The sequence below is a fragment of the Dreissena polymorpha genome, chromosome 5 (assembly GCF_020536995.1).
Source record: "Dreissena polymorpha isolate Duluth1 chromosome 5, UMN_Dpol_1.0, whole genome shotgun sequence".
In the NCBI taxonomy this organism is placed as follows: domain Eukaryota; kingdom Metazoa; phylum Mollusca; class Bivalvia; order Myida; family Dreissenidae; genus Dreissena; species Dreissena polymorpha.
In genome coordinates, this window is record NC_068359.1 from 39,400,373 (window position 1) to 39,423,975 (window position 23,603).

The 23,603-nt window shown below is 35.4% G+C and overlaps 1 protein-coding gene across 4 annotated transcripts in view; it reads left to right on the forward strand.

The window, feature by feature from the left end:
- Positions 1-8,911: 8,911 nt before the first annotated feature.
- LOC127881246 (VWFA and cache domain-containing protein 1-like) overlaps positions 8,912-23,603 on the forward strand; it is a 54,426-nt gene continuing 39,734 nt past the window's right edge. For all 4 annotated transcript variants that reach the window (XM_052428989.1, XM_052428992.1, XM_052428991.1 and 1 more), the window contains exons 1-5: positions 8,912-9,092; positions 10,116-10,989; positions 11,615-11,736; positions 14,574-14,700; positions 16,472-16,598. In XM_052428989.1, coding sequence (XP_052284949.1) covers positions 9,007-9,092; positions 10,116-10,989; positions 11,615-11,736; positions 14,574-14,700; positions 16,472-16,598 — 1,336 coding nt within the window. In that variant the 5' untranslated portion in view covers positions 8,912-9,006. The remainder of the gene's footprint in view (positions 9,093-10,115; positions 10,990-11,614; positions 11,737-14,573; positions 14,701-16,471; positions 16,599-23,603) is intronic.

A 23,603-nucleotide genomic window follows, 5' to 3' on the forward strand; every position in this document is an offset into this window, starting at 1 on the left:
TTTTCACAGATTTTGGCATATTTTGAAAACGCATTAGCCCTCTCGGCTATTCCGCCGAGAGTACACACAAAAAGTATTTTACACCTTGTATAAGCAATCTTCGTTGTTTCGTAAATGTAAACGACAACAACAGAACTCTCCAAATTATTCAATTGTTTCGGGTTGCAACGCTTTATAATTTTTAGGTTTTCAAATCGTCAAAAGATACATATAATGGCTACTGTATATTGGACTATGGTAAATGTTCAGTAATACTGTTTCCTCACAAATATCATAACTAAAACGAAAATTTGCAAATCTGGAACAACTTTTTTAAATTTTGTCAATTTACCAAACCGTGAAAAGATCCCTTTATATCGCAAAGGCATGATAGTTTGAACTTCCTGTATAACATAGTCAATTTGAAAAGAACATAAATCAGCAAATACATTTTTCTAAAAAAAATAGAAAAAGATTGTCTGTTTACAGTTATATATCTCCTTTTTTCAATTTTCAAGTAAGCCTTGTTCTGAGAAAACTGGGCTTAATGCATGTGCGTAAAGTGTCGTCCCAGATTAGCACAGGCTAATCAGGGACGACACTTTCCACCTAAACTTGATTTTTGGTAAGGAGGGACTTTCCTGAAACTAAAAATACCATAAATAGCGGAAAGTGTCGTCCCTGATTAGCCTTTGCGAACTGCACAGGCAAATCTGGGACAACACTTTACACACATGCATTAAGCCCAGTTTTCTCAGAACACGTCCCAAGTAAATACCTTTTTGTTGTCACAACAGAAAAGCTGGACATTTGACCATAGAAAATTAAATCCAGACTTGATCACATCACTTTTCATTGCCTAGCCTGCACTAGTGCCAATTATTAGAAAACCCTGCCCATGGCACTCAAACACTCGACTTTCTTTTACCAAAAAGGGCAACTCTAAAAATTATTTTTCAACAGTTAATTTACTGACATGAGGTCTTTATGGGTATGGGGTATTAATGCTATTAAGGTGTCTTTGGTTCTGTCATATTGATTTTACTATTGTTTCAGTTAGCACGCGTCACTGAAAATGAAATCTGATCTTACAGGTTGTAAATGCAATTGCTTTTTTACTCGGATAGGAAGTCATTGTCATTACAATAAACAAAATTATGGTTTTAAAATGAGCTTCGCTCTGAAGATAACAGGGTTTAATGCAAGTGCGCAAAGTGTTGTCCAAGCTATTAGCCTGTGCTGTCTGGATTTTTTGTTTAAAGGAAGTCCCTTAGAAGTGAAACTCCAGTTTAGGCTGACTGCACAGGCTAATCTGAGATGACGCTTACATGAATTAAACCCCGTTTTCCCATAAGGAGGCTAAAATGTTATCAGTCACCTTATCTGTTTTATTAAGCTAAGGATCCATTGGAAACAATATTCTCAATTCTCAATATTCTCAATTCTTGGCTACATTTAAGAACATTGAAAGGGGATTTTATTTTTTACCACAGCAAAGAACCCAGCTTGGTGCCAAATGGCACGTTTCCCAATATACCAATTGTTTATTTCACTCATACTTAACAGTTACACTTAATTTTAAATTTTAACTGAAAAAATGAAGAAGCCGTATATCAATTTAAGATTGTTATCCGAAAAGTGGAAGCATTAAGTTGAAAGAACTTGATTGAATCCATATATATTAATCACAGTGTGAATACAGCAACTGTGAAGTGGTCAACAAGATATAGAGCCCTGGTCCATTCAGCATGTTATCTATATGTTTATCCAAGGGTTGATGTCTCATTTAAAGACAGGTTTCATATGTTTTCTATAATGAGCATAAATTTCACAAGTAAACTGCCTTGTAACATTTATTGATGTATAACTATGGGATATTAATTCCATACAAATTAGCCAGGTGTGTGGATGAATAAATGTGTCTTGTTCTGTGAAAGCTGGTCATAATGCATGTGCATAAAGTGTCGTCCCAGATTAGCCTGTGCAGTCCGCACAGGCTTATCAGGGACGACACTTTCCGCCTAAACTTGATTTTCGGTAAGGAGGGACTTCCTTGAAACTAAAAATACCATTAAAGCGGAAAGTGTCGTCCCAGATTAGCCTTTGCGAACTGCACAGGCTAATTTGGGACGACACTTTACGCACATGAATTAAGCCCAGTTTTCTCAGAACAAGACACAAATTATCTGGTAACATCCAGTACTAATAATAGTCTTGTTCTGTGAAAACTGGTCTTAATGCATGTGCTTATAAGAGTCGTCCCAGATTAGACTGTGCAGTCCACACAATCTTATCAGCACTTTCTGATTTTATTAATTTTTTGTTAGCTGATCTGAGCACAATGTGCTCGTTGTGAGCTTTTGTGATTGCCTTTTGTTCGTCGTCCGTTGTGCGGCGTCAACATTTGCCTTGTTAACACTCTGGAGACCACATTTATTGTCCGATCTTCATGAAACTTAAAACATGATTTGTCCCAATAGTATCTTCGACGAATCCGAAAATGGTTGGTTGGTTGAAAAACATGCCCGCCATGCAGGGGACGGGGCATTTTTGCTTATATGGCTATAGCAAAAACTTGTTAGCACTCTAAAAGTCAAATTTATTGTCCAATCTTCATGAAACTTGGTCAGAACATTTGTTTCAATGATATCTTGGATGAGATTGAAAATGGTTCCGGTCTGTTGAAAATCATGGCCGCCTGGGGCCAGGGAATTAATTTTTTTATGGCTATATTAAAACCTTGTTAGCACTCTATAGCTTAGTTACATTTATAGTTCACTCATCATAAAACTTGGTCAGAAATTTGTTCTACTGATATCTTGGGCTTCACAGAACAGGTAAGTTCTTTTGTATCACTGGTGAGCGACTTTGGGCCTGAAATGCCCTATTGTTTAAAGTAAGTCTAGTCTTACTAAACATCCAGTCAAGGGTGGAAAGTGTTAGCCCTGATTAGCCTTTGAGGACTGCACAGGCTAATCTTGGATTAGGCTTTACCCAAATGCATTAAGCCCTGATTTCCCAGAATGAGGCTCAAATAATAGACTGCTTTCCTGTGCCTGGAAGCTCCATTTCCTGGCCCGATACCTTGAAGATCTGATGCAGGTTGTAAATATTAGGCGTGTTCTGAGAAAACTGGGCATAATGCATGTGCGTAAAGTTTTGTCCCAGATTAGCCTGTGCAATCCGCACAGGCTAATCAGGAATGACACTTTCTGCTTTTATAATATTTTTCATTTAAATGAAGTCTATTCTTAGCAAAAATCCTAATCAGGCGGAAAGTGTCGTCCCTGATTAGCCTGTGCGGACTGCACAGGCTAATCTGGGATAACACTTTAAGCACATGCATTAAGCCCAGTTTTCTCAGAACACGACTCATATATTAGCTTAATCTCACTATTTTCAGATTTTAATGGTGCATAAATAATATTTCACATGTTAACCCTTTACCACTTAGATACCTATTTCCACGCGTGTGTAGTCCCTTAGAAAGTTAAATTTAATTAAGACCGTTTTTACTAAATTCAAGTTTTAAAGGCTCCATTTCATAGTCATGAGCAGCGAACAGCATTAAACCTGAACAGACTGTGAGTAACTCGCAGGCTGTTCTGGTTTTATGCTGTTTGCACATAGCCATTTTCACTTTGCTTCTGAGTGGGAAAGGGTAAACTACCGTTTTAACTCTACTATACTATTCAAACCTTTGTCAATGTAATGTCCTTGTTAAGTGTTTTTTTTCAGCAACAGTTACTCCATGTCTCTGTAACTGCTGATAAAATGCCCTTGTTAAGAATCTTTTCAGCAACTCCATGTATCTGTTACTGCTAATAATTGGATGTTCATGCATATCTTCTGGGTCATGGTGAGGTTTGACATTATTTATTTTTATGCCCCAGGATCGAATGATCGGGGTATATTGTTTTTGGCCAGTCTGTCTGTCTGTCATTGTATGTGTCTGTCATTGTATGTGTCTGTCATTGTATGTGTCCAAAAACTTAAACCTTGGTCATAACTTTTGCAATATTGATGATACCAACTTAATATTTGGCATGCATGTGTATCTCACGGAGCTGCACATTTTGAGTGGTAAAAGGTCAAGGTTTAGGTCATCCTTCAAGGTCAAAGGTAAAAAAAAAATCAAAGCGGCGCATTAGGGGGCATTGTGTTTCTGACAAACACATCTCTTGTTACTTATGATATTCATTTAACTTCAGGGTATTTTTTTAAAGAACTGCTGGGTCATTATGTTAAACCATTCCCCAATAGAAGCATAGTGAAAACTGCTTTTGCAACCAGCATAAAACCAGAAAAGCCTGCGAGTAACTCACAGTTTGTTCAGGTTTTATGCTGTTTGCTGCTCAACAGTATCTTAAGGTTGGAAATAAAGCCTTCAAACTTGATTTTAAATTTAATAAGATTTTCTAAGGGACTACAAACCCATCAAAGTGCATTTATAAGGGTTAAAGGGTTAAGATACTCACCATGGGCCGTAATTCTTAATTTTATGTATCAGAATTTTGCACCTATATACATTAGAAATCCTTCATATGATTTGTATGTAAGTATGCATTCATGTAATTGTTACAGATATTTATATGACGTTTAAGACATGTCTTTGAAATCTTTTTGTGAGGTAATTCACCAATGCCTGTAACTCTGACCTGCAATTTAGCAACATTATGCCCATAATTTAATATTTTAAAAAATGTGGGTTAAATTGTTTGCGCAACAACTGAAATTTATAAATCTACTCAAGCTTCTTAAATATATCTTGAGTTTGCATACAACAATTCCATATCTACAATGGATAAGGATGTCAACTGAACTTTTGCATAGGTTTTCTGGGGTCAAAATAATTATTTTGGTCTATGATCAAGGGCCATTTCTCTGAAATGCAATTCAGCAGAATTATTTGCTCTTCTATTTAACCCTTTGCATGCTGGGAAATTTGTCGTCTGCTAAAATGTTGTCTGCTGAATTTCTAAAATAAGCATTTTCTTCGATTTTGTTTCAAAGATTACTATCAAAATAGCAAACAGTTTGGATCCTGATGAGACGCCATGTTCTGTGGTGTCTCATCTGGATCCAAACTGTTTGCAAAGGCCTTCAAATTTAGGTTCCAGCAATCAAAGAGTTAAAGATTTAGGTTAACATTAGTGTTCTGTTTGTATGTAACTCTGTATGTACTGAGACATTGTTGTTTGTCACCGATTTTATGAATTTTGTTGTTAGCTCACCTGAGCACAATGTGCTCGTTGTGAGCTTTTGTGATCGCCATTTGTAGTTCATCATCCGTTGGGCGGCGTCAACATTGTTAACACTCTGGAGACCACATTTATTTTCCGATCTTCATGAAACTTGGTCAGAAGATTTATCCCAATGATATCTTGGACGAGTCCGAAAATGGTTTTGATTGGTTGAAAAACATGCCCGCCAGAGGACAGGGCATTTTTCCTTATATGGCTAAAGTAAAAACTTGTTAACACTCTAAAAGACACATTTATTGTCAAATCTTCATGAAACTTAGTCAGAACATTTGTTTTAATGATATCTTGGATGAGATTGAAAATGGTTCTGGTCTGTTGAAAGTCATGGCCGCCAGGGGGCGGGGAATTTACCTTTTTATGGCTATATTAAAACTTTGTTAGCACTCTATAAGTTACATTTATAGTTCACTTATCATAAAACTTGGTCAGAAAATTTGTTCTGCCGATATCTTGGGTTTCACAGAACAGGTAAGTTCTTTTGTATCACTGGTGAGCGACTTTGGGCCTGAAAGGCCCTATTGTTTAAAGTAAGTCTAGTCTTACTAAACATCCAGTCAAGGGTGGAAAGTGTTAGCCCTGATTAGCCTTTGAGGACTGCACAGGCTAATCTTGGATTAGGCTTTACCCAAATGCATTAAGCCCTGATTTCCCAGAATGAGGCTCAAATAATAGACTGCTTTCCAGTGCCTGGAAGCTCCATTTCCTGGCCCGATACCTTGAAGATCTGATGCAGGTTGTAAATATGAGTCGTGTTCTGAGAAAACTGGGCATAATGCATGTGCATAAAGTGTTGTCCCAGATTAGCCTGTGCAATCCACACAGGCTAATCAGGAATTACACTTTCTGCTTTTATAATATTTTTCATTTAAATGAAGTCTATTCTTAGCAAAAATCCTATTCAGGCGGAAAGTGTCGTCCCTGATTAGCCTGTGCGGACTGCACAGGCTAATCTGGGATAACACTTTAAGCACATGCATTAAGCCCAGTTTTCTCAGAACACGACTCATATATTAGCTTAATCTCACTATTTTCAGATTTTAATGGTGCATAAATAATATTTCACATGTTAACCCTTTACCACTTAGATACCTATTTCCACGCGTTTGTAGTCCCTTAGAAAGTTAAATTTAATTAAGACCGTTTTTACTAAATTCAAGTTTTAAAGGCTCCATTTCATATTCATAAGCAGCAAACAGCATTAAACCTGAACAGACTGTGAGTAACTCGCAGGCTGTTCTGGTTTTATGCTGTTTGCACATAGCCATTTTCACTTTGCTTCTGAGTGGGAAAGGGTAAACTACCGTTTTAGCTCTACTATACTATTCAAACCTTTGTCAGCGTAATGTCCTTGTTAAGTGTTTTTTTTCAGCAACAGTTACTCCATGTCTCTGTAACTGCTGATAAAATGCCCTTGTTAAGAATCTTTTCAGCAACTCCATGTATCTGTTACTGCTAATAATTGGATGTTCATGCATATCTTCTGGGTCATGGTGAGGTTTGACATTATTTATTTTTATGCCCCAGGATCGAATGATCGGGGTATATTGTTTTTGGCCAGTCTGTCTGTCTGTCATTGTATGTGTCTGTCATTGTATGTGTCTGTCATTGTATGTGTCCAAAAACTTAAACCTTGGTCATAACTTTTGCAATATTGATGATACCAACTTAATATTTGGCATGCATGTGTATCTCACGGAGCTGCACATTTTGAGTGGTAAAAGGTCAAGGTTTAGGTCATCCTTCAAGGTCAAATGTAAAAAAAAAATCAAAGCAGCGCATTAGGGGGCATTGTGTTTCTGACAAACACATCTCTTGTTACTTATGATATTCATTTAACTTCAGGGTATTTTTTTAAAGAACTGCTGGGTCATTATGTTAAACCATTCCCCAATAGAAGCATAGTGAAAATTGCTTTTGCAACCAGCATAAAACCAGAAAAGCCTGCGAGTAACTCACAGTTTGTTCAGGTTTTATGCTGTTTGCTGCTCAACAGTATCTTAAGGTTGGAAATAAAGCCTTCAAACTTGATTTTAAATTTAATAAGATTTTCTAAGGGACTACAAACCCATCAAAGTGCATTTATAAGGGTTAAAGGGTTAAGATACTCACCATGGGCCGTAATTCTTAATTTTATGTATCAGAATTTTGCACCTATATACATTAGAAATCCTTCATATGATTTGTATGTAAGTATGCATTCATGTAATTGTTACAGATATTTATATGACGTTTTAGACATGTCTTTGAAATCTTTTTGTGAGGTAATTCACCAATGCCTGTAACTCTGACCTGCAATTTAGCAACATTATGCCCATAATTTAATATTTTAAAAAATGTGGGTTAAATTGTTTGCGCAACAACTGAAATTTATAAATCTACTCAAGCTTCTTAAATATATCTTGAGTTTGCATACAACAATTCCATATCTACAATGGATAAGGATGTCAACTGAACTTTTGCATAGGTTTTCTGGGGTCAAAATAATTATTTTGGTCTATGATCAAGGGCCATTTCTCTGAAATGCAATTCAGCAGAATTATTTGCTCTTCTATTTAACCCTTTGCATGCTGGGAAATTTGTCGTCTGCTAAAATGTTGTCTGCTGAATTTCTAAAATAAGCATTTTCTTCGATTTTGTTTCAAAGATTACTATCAAAATAGCAAACAGTTTGGATCCTGATGAGACGCCATGTTCTGTGGTGTCTCATCTGGATCCAAACTGTTTGCAAAGGCCTTCAAATTTAGGTTCCAGCAATCAAAGAGTTAAAGATTTAGGTTAACATTAGTGTTCTGTTTGTATGTAACTCTGTATGTACTGAGACATTGTTGTTTGTCACCGATGGCATTTCATTACATAAAAATTCTTGCATACATGGTAATTATACAAATACAGATATACCATGTTAACAGTATTGATAAATTAAACATTTATTTCAATGTGAGGCAGAGAGTACTTCAGTATCTGATATAAGAAATGAATGTTTGTTTGGTTACAAAATAATGTTTAGGACCTGCCGGTTAGGTAGGGTTTACATCAAGGAGAAATGTAGAAATGGGGACAATCATATCAACACCCGCTAATCCTAGGGTATCTTTGCTTTGGCTTACAGTTTATTGTCCATTAAATCCTGTGAGTTTATTTTGGGTGCTTAAAAGCTTTTGGAAATTGTTTGCCTTATGTATCTGCTGTAAATACTTTACTTGTATTTAATTGGAGTTCATAACATGTGTAGCTCATGGTTTACTAAATACTTTTGTTTTAGGTTATTATATTATATATTTTTGAAGACAGTTATCCACCAACTTAATGGATTATAAGTAATTAATAACTATAGTGGCAGATAAAATATATGATCTGTGCTCTGTGAAAACGGGGTTTATTACATGTGCGTAAAGTATTATCCCAGATTAGCCTGTGCAGTCCGCACAGGCGAATCAGGGACAACACTTTCCGCTTTGATGATATTTTTTTTTATAAGAAAGTCTCTTCTTAGCAAAAAACTTGTGAAGGCGGAAAGTGTCATCCCTGATTAGCCTGTGCAGACTGCACAGGCTTATCTGGGACAACACTTTACGCACATGCATTAAACCCCCTTTTCACAGAGCGTGGCTCATATGGTAGTTTGTTTATTTTGCTGCCTCTAAAATAATTTATTCAGTAAGGTGTTATTTCCAGTGACTGTGCAGAAATGTAAAAAAAAGAATGGATTGACACATTCCACAAAATATTCTCGGACCCGTGCTTTTTTCAATTTGAATGAAAAATGACAGTATTTACTATATTTGCACTGGTTTTGTTATTCCTTATACCAACTGATGGCGTTGAACTGAAGAAAGATGACCTGGACAGGTATGTTTTGTTCTAATTTATTTTACCATGTATGCCATTTACATTAACACCAGTTATATTTGTTTACATAAAACATGGTTAATATATATAACATATGACACACTCATTCAGCATGTTTGAGTGATACATAAGTATATAAAATGTAACAACGTGCAATCATTCATAATAGTTGTAACACATACAACATATTTTGCCAGCATTAATCGTTAAAAAACATGCTATGCATGCACAGTGGTGGACACATACTGACAAAAACACATGGACACGCATGCACCCACACTCGTGCACACAATACACAGTGTGTTAAAGGATTCATGAATAATAATACAACATTTTGAGACATGGTAAATTCACAATAAAATACTTCTTAATTTTTGTATGGGTTTTATGTTTTGGTTGATTTTAAACTTTAAAAAGGTACTATAGTTGAGAACATGTGCACCTATTTTATAAGATAATATGTAATACATTCAAAAGAGGAAAGCCTAACAAGTTCTGGTTGAAAACTATTGTATGAAATGGATTCTTTGTTTAGTATGTTTTTCATGTATACTTTAAACCTATTTATTTAAGATCAATTGCATCAAAAGCAGTAGGTTTATTGAAATGCTTCAAAAATCCATTTCCTGGGTAGAACCAGTACTTTGTGACTTTTGGGGAGATCTAAAGAATGCTCCCACAGTGGGGACCGAACCCGTTACCTCCCTATGGATAGTCGGACACCACCCACTACGCTGCCATGACCTTGTTTTTAACCTTTTCCCACTCAGAGGCAAAGTGAAAATGGCTATGTACAAACAGCATAAAACCAGAAAAGCCTGCGAATAACTCGCAGTCTGTTCAGGATGTATGCTATTTGCTGCTCATCAGTATATAAGGTTTGAAGATAAAGCCTTAAAAACTTGAATCTTGTAAGAAATGTCTTCAATTTAATATAACTTTCTAAGGGACTACAAATGCGTGAAAATACGTATCTAAGTGATAAATGGTTAATAAGAACAATTTCTGCTTCTGTCTGGGCAGGTATGTCACAATGTTGAAGGAACGCCTTGATAGCCATGTGGAGAGGCTGCTGGATGTTAGCGGGATTGAAAAGATGATAGCCCAGTATGAAACCAACGTCGCTGAAGTACCAGTGAATGTCACGAGGGAGTTTGAGGAAATCTTCGAGAAAGTGACTGTTAAGTACAATGATTTGGTAATTGTAGCAAACTCTTTGAAGAAATATTTGGAGGGGATGGAGCCACTGGTGCCACCGTTGCCTAGGAGACTGAGACATGCTGATACACTAAATGGTCATGAAAATGATCCAGATAAAGACGATACTAGTGTCAGAGAAGGATTAAAGGATACTGCTGTTGCTTTAAATAGTCCCGAAAATGATCAAGAAAAAGATGGCTCTAATATCAGAGAAGGATTAAAGGGTACTGCTGATGCTTTATATAGTCCTGAAAATGACCTAGAAAAAAAAGGTTCTAGTATCAGAGAAGTATTAATGGATACTGCTGATGGCCGAAATGAACATGATGACATGCATAAGGATTTATCAACTACGATTGTTGATGAGATATCATTGCAGATTCAAAAAGGCAGCTTTTCACAAAATATAGATGAAGTGAGGTCTGAAAATGAAAGTCCAAGGGAACTGCCACCATTTCCCAAATTAAAATCTGACACAAAAATGAGGCTAAAACGATCTTCACTTGAACTTGAACCACCCATTAGAGGGCCACCTAAAACTGCAGAAGGAAGCTTAAAGCACTGTTGCCAGTTCTCATATAAAGGGAAGTACAGTGGGAAAGTCAGAGAGGAAATACTGCAAGAGGCATGTGGGGTTAACGTGTCATATTTTCGTTCACTGCCTGACAAACTTCAAGGATTACAAAAACAATTTCAGGTACATTTTTATACAGATAGTTATTCTATAATATGAAAATCTTTGTGAATGACATGTTATTAGATAGATATTGAATTGCATTTAATCATACAGTTATTGATTCACACATGTATATTATTTATTGAATTGTAAAATTAATTTTGTTAGAATAATGGATGCCTAGTATAGATCAATACATTGAAATGAGACCGATGAAGAACACACATTTTTGATATCCTGAATCTTTTTGAGTCTAAAGAAGCTCTTTTTATTCCTATGGAATGGCCATAAAATATCTCCCTTAATTGTTATACTACTATCAATCAGAATTCCAGTAATTGTTGATTGGCTGATGAACCACAAACAGAAATATAAATGAGCCTCACTCTTGGAAAGTGGGTCTAATTGCATGTGCGAAAAGTGTCATCCCAGATCAGCCTGTGCAGTCTGCACAGGCTGATTAGGGATGACGCTTTCTCCTTAAAGTTGATTTTTGCTAAGAAGGGACTAATTTTAAACAAAAAGCACCATAAACACGGAAAGTGTTGACCCTGCACAGGTTAATCTGGGATGACACTTTACGCACAAGCATTAAGCCCCCTTTTCCCAGAGAGCGGCTCAAATCTCTGAAAAATTGCTCTGACAGGAAAACTATGACAGAGTTAGTGTGTTGGGATGGCAGTACTTCATAGAGGCAGACGGTGGTTATATGCAGTACCCAGCCAACACCAGGCACTGCATTGGACAGGACAACAACAACTTTGACAGGTCTTGTAACATTTACATTGCAAAACTCTTTATCTAATTGTAAACATGAGCCCAAAGTCAATACATAAACACTGTTTTTGCAGCGATTAACATTGGCAGGTGCCGTGAATTGTCAATTTACAATCTGTTAACATTTTAGTTTAAATCTATTTATTCTAGCTTGATTGCATCAATGCCTAAGGCTTATTTAAAACACTCTCGAGTCCGTTTCCTGGACTCCCAAAGTGGGGATCAAACTCTCGAACTCCCGGTGGCTAGGATGACACCATATCCACTACGCCACCGGGACCTTAAAACATTAATTAACAATCTTTTTATATTTAGAGGTGCTCAGAATTTTCCATAAACAATCTTTTAAAATTGATGGGTTCTCTGGTCATCAACAATATATATAAACAATGATGGGCTTTGAGAATTTGCCATTAACATTCTGTTGGCAATGAGGATGCTCAGAGTTGGTCATCTCCAATCTGTTAGCATTGATGGGTGCTCTGCATTGACCATCAACAGTCTCTTAGAATTGATGGGTACTCTGCATTGACCATCAGCAATCTCTTAGAATTGATGGGTGCTCTGCATTGACCATCAGCAATCTCTTAGAATTGATGGGTGCTCTGCATTGACCATCAGCAATCTCTTAGAATTGATGGGTGCTCTGAATTGACCATCAGCAATCTCTTAGAATTGATGGGTGCTCTGCATTGACCATCAGTAATCTCTTCGAATTGATGGGTTCTCTGCATTGACCATCAGCAATCTCTTAGAATTGATGGGTGCTCTGCATTGACCATCAGCAATCTCTTAGAATTGATAGGTGCTCTGCATTGACCATCAACAATCTCTTAAAATTGATGGGTACTCTGCATTGACCATCAACAGTCTGTTAGCATTGATGGATGTTCAGAATGAGCCATCAACAATATAATAGCATTGATAGGTGCTCCGAGTTGGTCATCAACAAGCGTTAACCATAGATTGATGCTAAGAATTGGTCATCAACAATTTGTAAGCATTGATGGGTTCTCAGAATTGGCGATCAACAATATTTTAACATTGATGGGTACATTAAATTGGCCGTCAACTATATGTTAGCATTGATGAATGCTTTGAATCTAGTATGTGAATTCAGGTGAGCGATTCAGAGCCATGATGGCCCTATATGGCATTTAACCCTTTCCCACTCAGAGGCAAAGTGAAATGTCTATCTGCAAACAGCATAAAACCAGAACAGCCTGCGAGTAACTCGCAGTCTGTTCAGGTTTTATGCTGTTTGCTGCTCATCAGTATATAAGGGTTAGAAATGAATCCTTTAAAACTTGAATCTAGCAAGAAAGGTCTTTAATTAAAGTTAACTTTCTAAGGGACTACACATGTAAATCAAAGTACTGATAGTACTGGTGTGACGATGCTTTTGAAAAGGATGGATATAAAAGCATCAATTTAAGTTTATCTACATCACCACAATTGTGAATGTGGGTACAAAAATTTTGGGTAAGAAAATAAATGTGAACGAAAATTTTGGGTACAAAAATTATGCCAAAAAAAAGTTGGGTACGAACAAAAATTTGGTTACGAAAAAAAATTGGGTAGGAAAAAAATTGGGTAGGAAAATTTGGGTAAGAAAAACATTTGGGGGTATGGGGAAGTAGTACCCGTGAGGAACTTGACCCATTCAGCGAATCTGGAAGGCGGGTTACCTTCTTGATAAAATATAACAAGAAATATCTTTTAAAAAATATTTGACGTGTATTTTCTGTACCACTTATCTTAAAAAACGTGCTGTTACAGTAAAACATTTATGGGTTATAACATAACATTTCAACAGATATATTCAAAACTTGGCATGCTCATTAATTACACCATGCTCTTTAATTCCATAAGTATATCATACCAAACTTTATATTTCGTTGTTTCCTTTCCTAAGTTAATGATAATTGTGTACGGATGTGATTTCACATGCCCATGTGTATGAACATAATAATTTTTTCTCTTTTGATTATTGTTTTTTCTCTAATTCAATAAGCTTAGGCATGTTTGTTCGTTAAGTACAACAATACTTTTATGATGATTCCCGAAAGTAGGTATGAGCACATAGTCGTAAGAGCACTTGAATACGTGAGTTTGCCCATGAACACATGGTTAGGTTAACTAAATCTCCACGATATGACCTAATATGTGTTTAAAACAGCAAACAATATCCAACAAACGAATGAATTATCAAACATAGTATGTGCACTGATGTGGCTCTGTAATTTATGTTTGAAAAGTTTATTATATATGCAAAATGAGAAAGCACGCATAAAAGCGAGTTTCATAGATATCGTGACTACGGCTATTATGTTGTTTATATACCATATTCGCTATAACGTTTACAAATGGCAGGTTCGAAATAATTCGTTTTCTTTACACTCATGATCACGTTAAACGTTAATTATACACGTTTTCATTCGCAATTTATTTACAAAATCACGACAAATGTCAAATACAATACAGAAAATGCATAGTTGTTTCATTGATCTATAAACATATAATGGATTAAATATAACTTATTTGAAATTACTGTTTTAAAACTATTATTAAATCTTTTTCCCAGAATATGCTGTCCTATTTATAGCTGAGTTTCCTTTACCTTTATCAATGATAATCAGCGAGGTATGCCGATTAGAAAAATCGAGCTATCTCAATCGGACTGGCTCGGTCTTTTACTGAGGTCGCCATTGAGAAGAATTTTTTCATGGTTTGATAACTTAGACAAGCTGCTTTGCAGCATCGTCAAAAAATACGTATCTACCGGTAAGTGGTTACGGGTTAATACACTCTCCTTGTAATTATTTTAGCGTGCCTTGGCTGATAGAAAAACATCACATGGAAAGAAAGAATCTGGTGATCATAATGGGAGACATTGTGGATCCCATTGTCATGGCAACAAGAAATGTTCTCAACACCCTCACCAGCAGTGATAAGGTATATTAGTAAGAAATTTTGGTTTTGTAACTGTACACTTTGGATCCCATCGTCATGGCAACAAGAAATGTTCTCAACACCCTCGCCAGCAGTGATAAGGTACATTAGTAAGAAATTTCGGTTTAGTAACTGTACACAATGACCTTTTATAAAAGATTCCTGTTACAATGTCCTTTTGATAGGGCCCGGGTGTGACAGAAAAACTTACCTTAACCCATTTATGCCTAGCGTCTAGAAAAAAGGCCTTGGCAAACAGCGTAGACCCAGATGAGACACCGCATGACCCCATCAGGGTCTACGCTGTTTGCTTAAAGGAATTTCCGTAAGAAATATTCTAAATAAAGAAATAAATATACTAGACATTCCTAATTTTGGAAATAAATTGATCCAATTTAGAAGGATGGGAGAGTCCACTAGGCATAAATGGGTTAAATTTTGCAGCCTTTCAAGTGGTGCGAATTGATGACATTATTTGACGGAATATAACAATTGACATTATATCATAAAATGCACATATAATCCTAATAAACCCTTGTTTGTATTTTATTTCCATGACTGTTGCTTTATAATCTCATAGATATTGCCAGCTTTAAATTGTCCTAATCCCAAAATTGTGTTATTTTAGTACTCAAATGTGTGTTGTTTTGTTTTCTAAATATTTGGCCATTATGTCGCATAGTTGTGATGTTTTTGAAATTACGTCAATCATGTATTGACCAACGTTTTGATGTTTGTTATTACCAAATATTTGTTTGGTCACATAATCGGCAAGGTTTGTCAATTAGTGCCCAGAATTATTGTCATTAATTTTCATATTCTATGTTACTCTGTGTGGGCAAATTGCGTTTCACTTTAAAGAAATCTAGTATTCAGTTGTGTTTGAGTTGAGATTCTGTGTATGAACACTATTTTTATCCCCACGCTCCGAATTGGAGCGGATGGATTATGTGGTTAACTCCGCCGTATGTCCGTCTGTCCGTCCTGGCCACTATTTTCTCCTCACTAATAGCACTAGAACCTTGAAACTTTAACACATGGTAGCTATGAGCATATGTGCAACAGTGCACTATTTAGAATTTTGATCTGAACCCTGGGTCCAAAGCTGCGGCGTGGGGAAATGTGGTGGCCGCGGCCGTGCCATTTCCAGTTTCTGTTGTGAAGATTTGTTATTTTTCAGAAAAGACCACTCAGTCAATATTTATTACAGCAGTGTCATACTAAGAATTCAGAATTATAATATTTATATAGATATATTTGTATTGTAACACTTACTTTGTAAAATTTCCTAACACTTTATGTACACGCATTTAAGTGTTGTACATGCTGATGATCTGTCTTAAACTGAATAAATTATTGTTTGAACATTTCATACTTCTCTTGTGTATCTGAAACTCTTGCACAACATTACACAAAGCTTTCAAAAGTTTCATGTAACAACATGCTCGATACAATTTACCGCAAAGCAGAGGCGTGCAACACTATGACATCTAATAAGCAATATATGTTTACGTCCATGATGTCATAACATTTGTACTCGTGATAGTCAATTTTTTTGTGGAGCCAGTTTGGGAAGTTCATAATTATTTATCACATGACAATTGTTCAGCACTTTTTTGTTAGAGTGGGAATTTCATGTAGCACATGTTATATTAAATTTTGAGTTTATCATTTTGCTGTCCTAAGAACTGAAATGTAAAACTGTTTTAATATCTAAGAATTTGTTTAAACCATAATGCAGTTGGATTGTTGCATGCATATATGTGTGTTTCAGGTATATTTGGTGGATTCCCATGCTGATGAGGTTAATGAAACTGAAAGATACTGTATGAAAGCATACAACCAGAGGATACGACAGAATATAGAATTCTATCTTGATCTAGGATCCAAAAAGCCTCGAGGTTTGTTTACTGCATATTTGGTGGCGTTAACTGCTGTTGCAGGTCGCAGTGGTGTAGTGGATATGGTGTCTGCCTTGCGATTGGGAGGTCACGGGTTCAATCCCTACTGTGGGAGCGTTCTTTAGACACCAAGTACTTGTTCTAGTCACAGGAAATTGACTCCAGAGCGTCTCAAATAAGCTTTATAATGTCTATGCAATTTAGCTTAAATAAATAGATTTAAACTAAACTAACTGCTGTCCCTTGCTAAAGGAAAATCATTACATAAAATGATGAAGGCAAAATTATTTGTATTCTTACTAGAGTTGCGACACCTTAAGGGTTTTGCGTGATGGAATGAGTGGAGAGATCAAATCAAATTGAAAATCGATTATTTCTAAAAAAAATTGGTACGAAAAAATATGTGGGTACGAAAAAAACAAATTTGGGTACGAAAACAAATTTGAGTACGAAAAAAAACGGTACGAACAAAATAAGGGTACAAAAAACTATTTGGGTACAAAAAAAATGGGTAGGAATAAAAAATTAGGTACGAAAAAATTTGGGAACGAAAAACATGGGTTCGAATAAAAAATTAGGTACGAAAAAATTTGGGTAGGAAAAAAAATTTGAGTACGAACAAATGGGTACGAACAAAATTTGGGTACAAACAAATTTGTGTACGAAAAAAATGGGTAAGAAAAAAATGTGGGTAGGAAAAAAACAAATTTGGTTACGAAAACAAATCGTGGGCTTAGCGCAAAACGGTTGTAACTCCATTTTTGGAAATTTTACAGGAAAGACAAAAAACAGCCTAATTAAAAAAAAAAAATCTTGCTGGATTTTATTAAAAAAGAATATATTTGGTTAGTTCCAAGCAGTGTTAAAAGACTCATTTCCAATCTGTAGAATAATTATGGAAAGAGATATTTGAACATGTTCAAGTTACAACCATTTTCCACCTGAAATTTTGAAAAATTTCATTTATTATTTTTTACAATAGGGAAGTAACTCAAGTAACAACTGTTTTCCATTTTTAATTTGGGCAGATTTTAATATTTATTTGTGTGTTAAATGGAAGTATCTCATCATATACTCTTTATTCTTCATCATTAGTAAAAGAAAGCAAAACTTATAAGTTACCATAAACTTTCAACAATCATTAAACACTTTTTTGAACAAATACAATCATTTTAGTATGGTGTATAAAATGTATTCATAATTATTCCACACATTATTGATATAAGTTTTTTCATAATATAATTTGTTGTTTACTTTAATAAATTAAATTAAATGAGATCTTTAAACGATTTTTTTAATCATCTTAAACTATTCTGGAGATCTACATGATCAGCTAAGATTAAAACTTTGAGGTATTTATTTGATCCTTTATTATACATTACCGAAAAAGTTTGTGATTTTATACTGCAGTCTCGACAAATGCAATTAAAGAAGCGAAAAATAATATTTCCAGTATTAAAAGATTTTTACTCAAGCCAGCTTAATTAATTAATTAACTTATTTCCTGCCTTTCATGTACATCATTTTTCTATAATGCTTATAAATAATACTATAATTAATTATAAAGAATATAATTATTTTTTCACTGTTCATGAACTTTATTTTGTAATGAATAAAAAGGAATTTAACACTTTGTTTCAAAAAGGTAGAATTGAGACTTGGAAAATAGAATTGAGACTTCTAAGTATGTACTTGTACATATTTTAGCATCACAATAATTCCCTTGTTACTTTGTTCAATTTGGTCTGCAGTTATTTAACATAAAAGAATTAATAGCTAAAGATTTGATACCATAAACGCTTTAGCTGGGTATAACAGTAAAAGTAAGATCATTCATCAACATGACTTGTCAGACTGTTACAATTATACCACTATGTGGCACGTCAGACTGTGACAATGGTACCGGTATGTATTATGTTAGACTGTGACAATGGTACCAATATTTAGCATGGCAGACTGTGACAATTTTATCAGTACATAGCATGTGAGACTAAGACAATGGTACCAGTACATAGCATCTGAGACTGTGACAATGGTACTGGTACGAAGCATCTGAGACTGTGACAATGGTACCACTATATAGCTTGTCAGGCTGTGAAAATTATACAGTAGGTAGCATCATTGCTGCATGTGAGACTGTAACAAAGGTACCACTATGTAGCGTGTCAGACTGTTACAATTATACCAGTACATAGCATGCTAGACTGTGACAATGTAACCAGTATGTAGCATGTCAGACTGTAACAATGGTACCATTACGTAGCATCTGCGACTGTGACAATGGTACCCGTATGTCGCATGTCAGACTGTGACAATAGTACCAGTACATAGCATGTCAGACTGTGACAATGGTACCAGTATGTATTATGTTAGACTGTGACAATGGTACCAATATGTAGCATGTCAGACTGTGACAATTTAACCAGTACTTAGCATGTTAGACTGAGACAATGGTACCAGTACGTAGCATCTGAGACTGTGACAATGGTACCACTATGTAGATTGTCAGACTGTGATATTATACCAGTGGGTAGCATTTGAGACTGTGACAATGGTACCACTCTTTAGCTTGTCAGACTGTGAGATTATACCAGTTAGTAGCATTTGAGATTGTGAAAATGGTAACACTACGTAGCGTGTCAGACTGTTACAATTATACTAGTACATAGCCTGCTAGACTGTGACAATGGTACCAGTATGTAGCACGTCAGACTGTTACAATGGTACCCGTTTGAATCATATGCAGCTGTGACAATGGTACCAGTATCTAGCTATCGGACTTTGACAATTGTACCCAGGACTACGTGGCTTGTCAGACTGTGAAAATTTTACCAGTATGTAGCATGTGAGACTGTGACATTGGTACCACTACGTAGCTTGTGAGACTGTTACAATTATACCAGTATATGACATGCTAAACTGTGACAATAGTACCAGAATGTAGCATGTGAGACTGTTACAATGGTACTAGAACGTAGAATCTGCGACTGTGACAAAAGTACCAGTACGTAGCATGTCAGACTTTGACAATGGTACCAGTATGAAGCTTGTCATACTGTGACAATTATATCCGTATGTTGCATGTGAGACTGTGACAAATTGGTACTAGTATGTAGCAAGTCAGACTGTTATAATTATACCAGTATGGAGCATGTGCGACTGTGGCAATCATACCACTACGTAGCTTGTCAGACTGTGAAAATTATACCAGTGGCTTGCATGTGAGACTGTGACAATGGTATCACTATGTAGCTTGTTTGACTGTTACAATAATACCAGTACATAGGCTTTTAGCATGCTTGACTGTGACAATGTAACCAGTATGTAACATGTCAGACTGTTACAAGGGTACCAGTTCGTAGCATCTGCAACTGTGACAATGGTACCAGTATGTAGCATGTCAGACTGTGACAATGATAACAGTATGTAGCAAGTCAGACTGTTATAATTATACCAGTATGGAGCATGTGCGCCTGTGGCAATCAAACCACTACGTAGCTTGTCTGACTGTGAAAATTATACCAGTGGCTAGCATGTGAGACTGTGACAATGGTATCACTACGTAGCTTGTCAGACTGTTACAATTATACCAGTACATGGCATGCTAGACTGTGACAATAGTACCAGTATGTAGCATGTGAGACTGTTACAATGGTACCAGAATGTAGCATCTGCGACTGTGACAATGGTACCAGTGCGTAGAATGTCAGACTGTGACAATGGTACCATGCAGTGTGTAGCAACTGAGACCGTGACAATGGTACCAGTACATAGCATGTCAGATTGTTACAATTATACCTGTAAGTAGCATGTCAGATGGGGACAATGGTACCAGTATATAGAATGTCAGACTATGACAATTGTACCAGTAAATAGCATGTCAGACAGACAATAATACCAGTACGTAGCAATTTAGACTGAGACAATGGTACCAGTGTGTAGCATGTCAGACTGAGACAATAATACCAGTACGTAGCAATTTAGACTGAGACAATGGTACCAGTGTGTAGCATGTTAGACTGAGACAATTATAATAATGATGATCAAAAGGTAGGAAAAAGATCAATCGCATTTTGTTCTAGTTTCTGTCTTATCATTTTTCTTATATCACAATTATATTTGAATAGTTTAAATTTGAATTCAGAAAGAGGATTAAAGTTCATTATTTTTTAAATTAAACTAAGCTGATAAGATAAACTTGTTTTGACTTTAACTCTGTTGAATTATAATAATTACAATACAAATATTAAATGATTTAAGAAAGATGTAAAGGTAATTATGTATGTTCTTGAGAATTAACAAGAAATATCTTTAAAAAAGATATACGGCTTTGATAGTTAAATGAATGAGATCAAGGGTAGCGAATGTCTTTTTCTGTGCAGTTCTTAGCTGCATCACACGCAGTACGGGATGTTGCGCCGAGTTTTCACGGCTTATTAAGCATGTATTATGCAAGAGTGCGATGATTCTCGATACTGTTAATAATTGAATCAAATAGCAATGCCCGACAAACCACTTAAACAGGTTTGAAGAACGCGAGTATACATTTTTAAAATATGAACGGATACTTCGCGTGTGGCCGGTTGACTCATACGTTTTAATTTCACTTCCATTCTTCTTTTGGTTTTCTGTTTTGTATCTATAGGTTTATGACCAGCAATATGTAATAATGTAAACTATTTATAAAAAAAATACATTATTACGTATTGCTTGTCATAAACCTATAGTTACGAAACAGAAAACCAAAAGAAAAATGGAAGTGAAATTTAAACATATGATTCAACCGGCCACAAGCAAAGTATCCGTACATATTTTAAATATTTATACGTGCGTTCTTCGAACAAACCTGTTTTAGTGGTTTGTCGGGCATTGCTATTTGATTCGATTATTAACAGTATCAAGAATCATCGCGCTCATGCTTAATACATTAGTCAATATAGTGGCATAATTCTTGTTAAATAAATTAAAAATAATATTTATCATGGCATTGTTGGAAACAAATTAAGAATCTATTATTGACATACCATAATAATATCGCTGAATATCTTCATTTAACATCTTTTTGGTCTAAAGAAATTTCCAATTCACCTAGTTCACGGAAAGCGTCTATATCATATTATAAAGATTCTTTTACTAGCCGCGAACTCAGGTCAGCACATAAGCGTATTCGAAGACGCAGCTATGACCTGTAAATAAACCACACACTAACCGCAAACTGACCCGTGATATCTCGCGGGTTGAGATGCAATGCATTAAAGTGAGGCCACGCTTCCACTGCTCTTTATACTTTTACATGTTAACATGTTGACAGGAATATGGAAGTCAGTTCTAAATATGAGAAAATAGCCTTTAAGTATAAACGATGTTGCCTCTGAAAATAAAAGGTGCACGCACAAACTGTATTGATGTCGAGATTGAGTGTAAAACTGTTCTATCTATTAAGCCTTTTCATTAATGATAAAAATGTTTCATGCTGGACACGCAGTAAAACAGTGTTACAAAGACCCCGACATTTTTCCAATGTTCCAGTGAAATGCTCAAATCAGCCTATGGGATAAATGAAGTCTATTCATTCTGAACTAGCCGCGGGAAGTTTTATTTGAATTTTATTGGACAGTTACAAAGGTCAGGTAAGGTGAAAAGCTGGCGTATACAGCTTCGCCGAAAAAATAATTAAAACAACCTTTAGAATTTCAAGGCCCACATGGCAAGCAAATCAAACAGTGATGTCATAATTATGATGTCATAAACTTAAGATGTAAAGATGAGTTACTTCCCTTCCAACATTGTACACTTAGTTATTTTTTGTGCTCAAAGGTTGTAACTTGAGATACAACTGTTTCGCATAACAAAAATTATCCAAAATTAAATACAACCATATGCCAAATACATGTTTTCATGGGTAAATTTTCAGAATATAATCTTAATATCTATTTAGGATGTGTAAAGTAAAAAAACAACTTGAAAAATGAAAAAATATTATTTTGGTAAAAATGTGAGTAACAACCGTTTTGCCAAAGCCCACGAAATAAGAGTACGAAAAAATATAGGGAACGAAAAAAAAAGAGGGTACGAAATACTTTTTGGGTATGAAAAAAATGGGTATGATTAAAAAATTGGGTACGAAACAAATTTGTGTACGAAAAAAATGGGTACGAAAAAAAAAATTGGGTACTAAAAAATTTGGGTACAAAAAACATTTGAGTACGAAAAAGATGGGTACAAAAAAAATTTGGGTACGAAAAACATTTGTGTATGAAAAACATTTGGGTATAAAAAATGGGTACGAAAAAAAAATTGGGTACGAAACAAATTGGGTACGAAAAAAATTTGGGTAGGAAAAACTATTTGGGTTTGAACAAAAATGGGTACGAATAAAAATTTGGGTACGAAAATAATTGGGTATGAAAAAAATTGGGGTACAAAAAATTATTTGGGTTCGAAAAAAATTGGTACGAATAAAAATTTTGGTAAGAAAAAAATTGGGTACGAAAAAAATTTGGGGACGGTATAAATGGGTACGAAAAAAAAAATTGAGTACGAAAAAAAATGGGTACGAAAAACATTTGGGTACGAAAAAAATGGGTACACAAATAAAATTGGGTACAAACAAATTTGGGTATGAACAAATTTGGATACGAAAAACATTTGGGTACGAAAAAAATGGGTACGAAAAAAATTGGGTACGAAAAAAATTTGGGTACGAAAAAAATGAGTACGAAAAAAATTTGGGTACAAAAATAATAATTGGGTACTAAAAAATTTGGGTACAAAGACATTTGAGTGCGAAAAAAATGGGTAGGAAAAAAAAATTTGGTACGAACAAATTTGGGTACAAAAAACATTTGGGTTCGAACAAAATGGTTAGGAAAAAAAAATTGGGTACGAAAAAATTTGGGTACAAAAAAAATTTGGGGACGAAAGAAATGGGTAGGAAAAAAAATGGGTACGAAAAAAATATGGGTACGAAATATTTTGGGTACGAAATTTTGTTATTTCAAATCA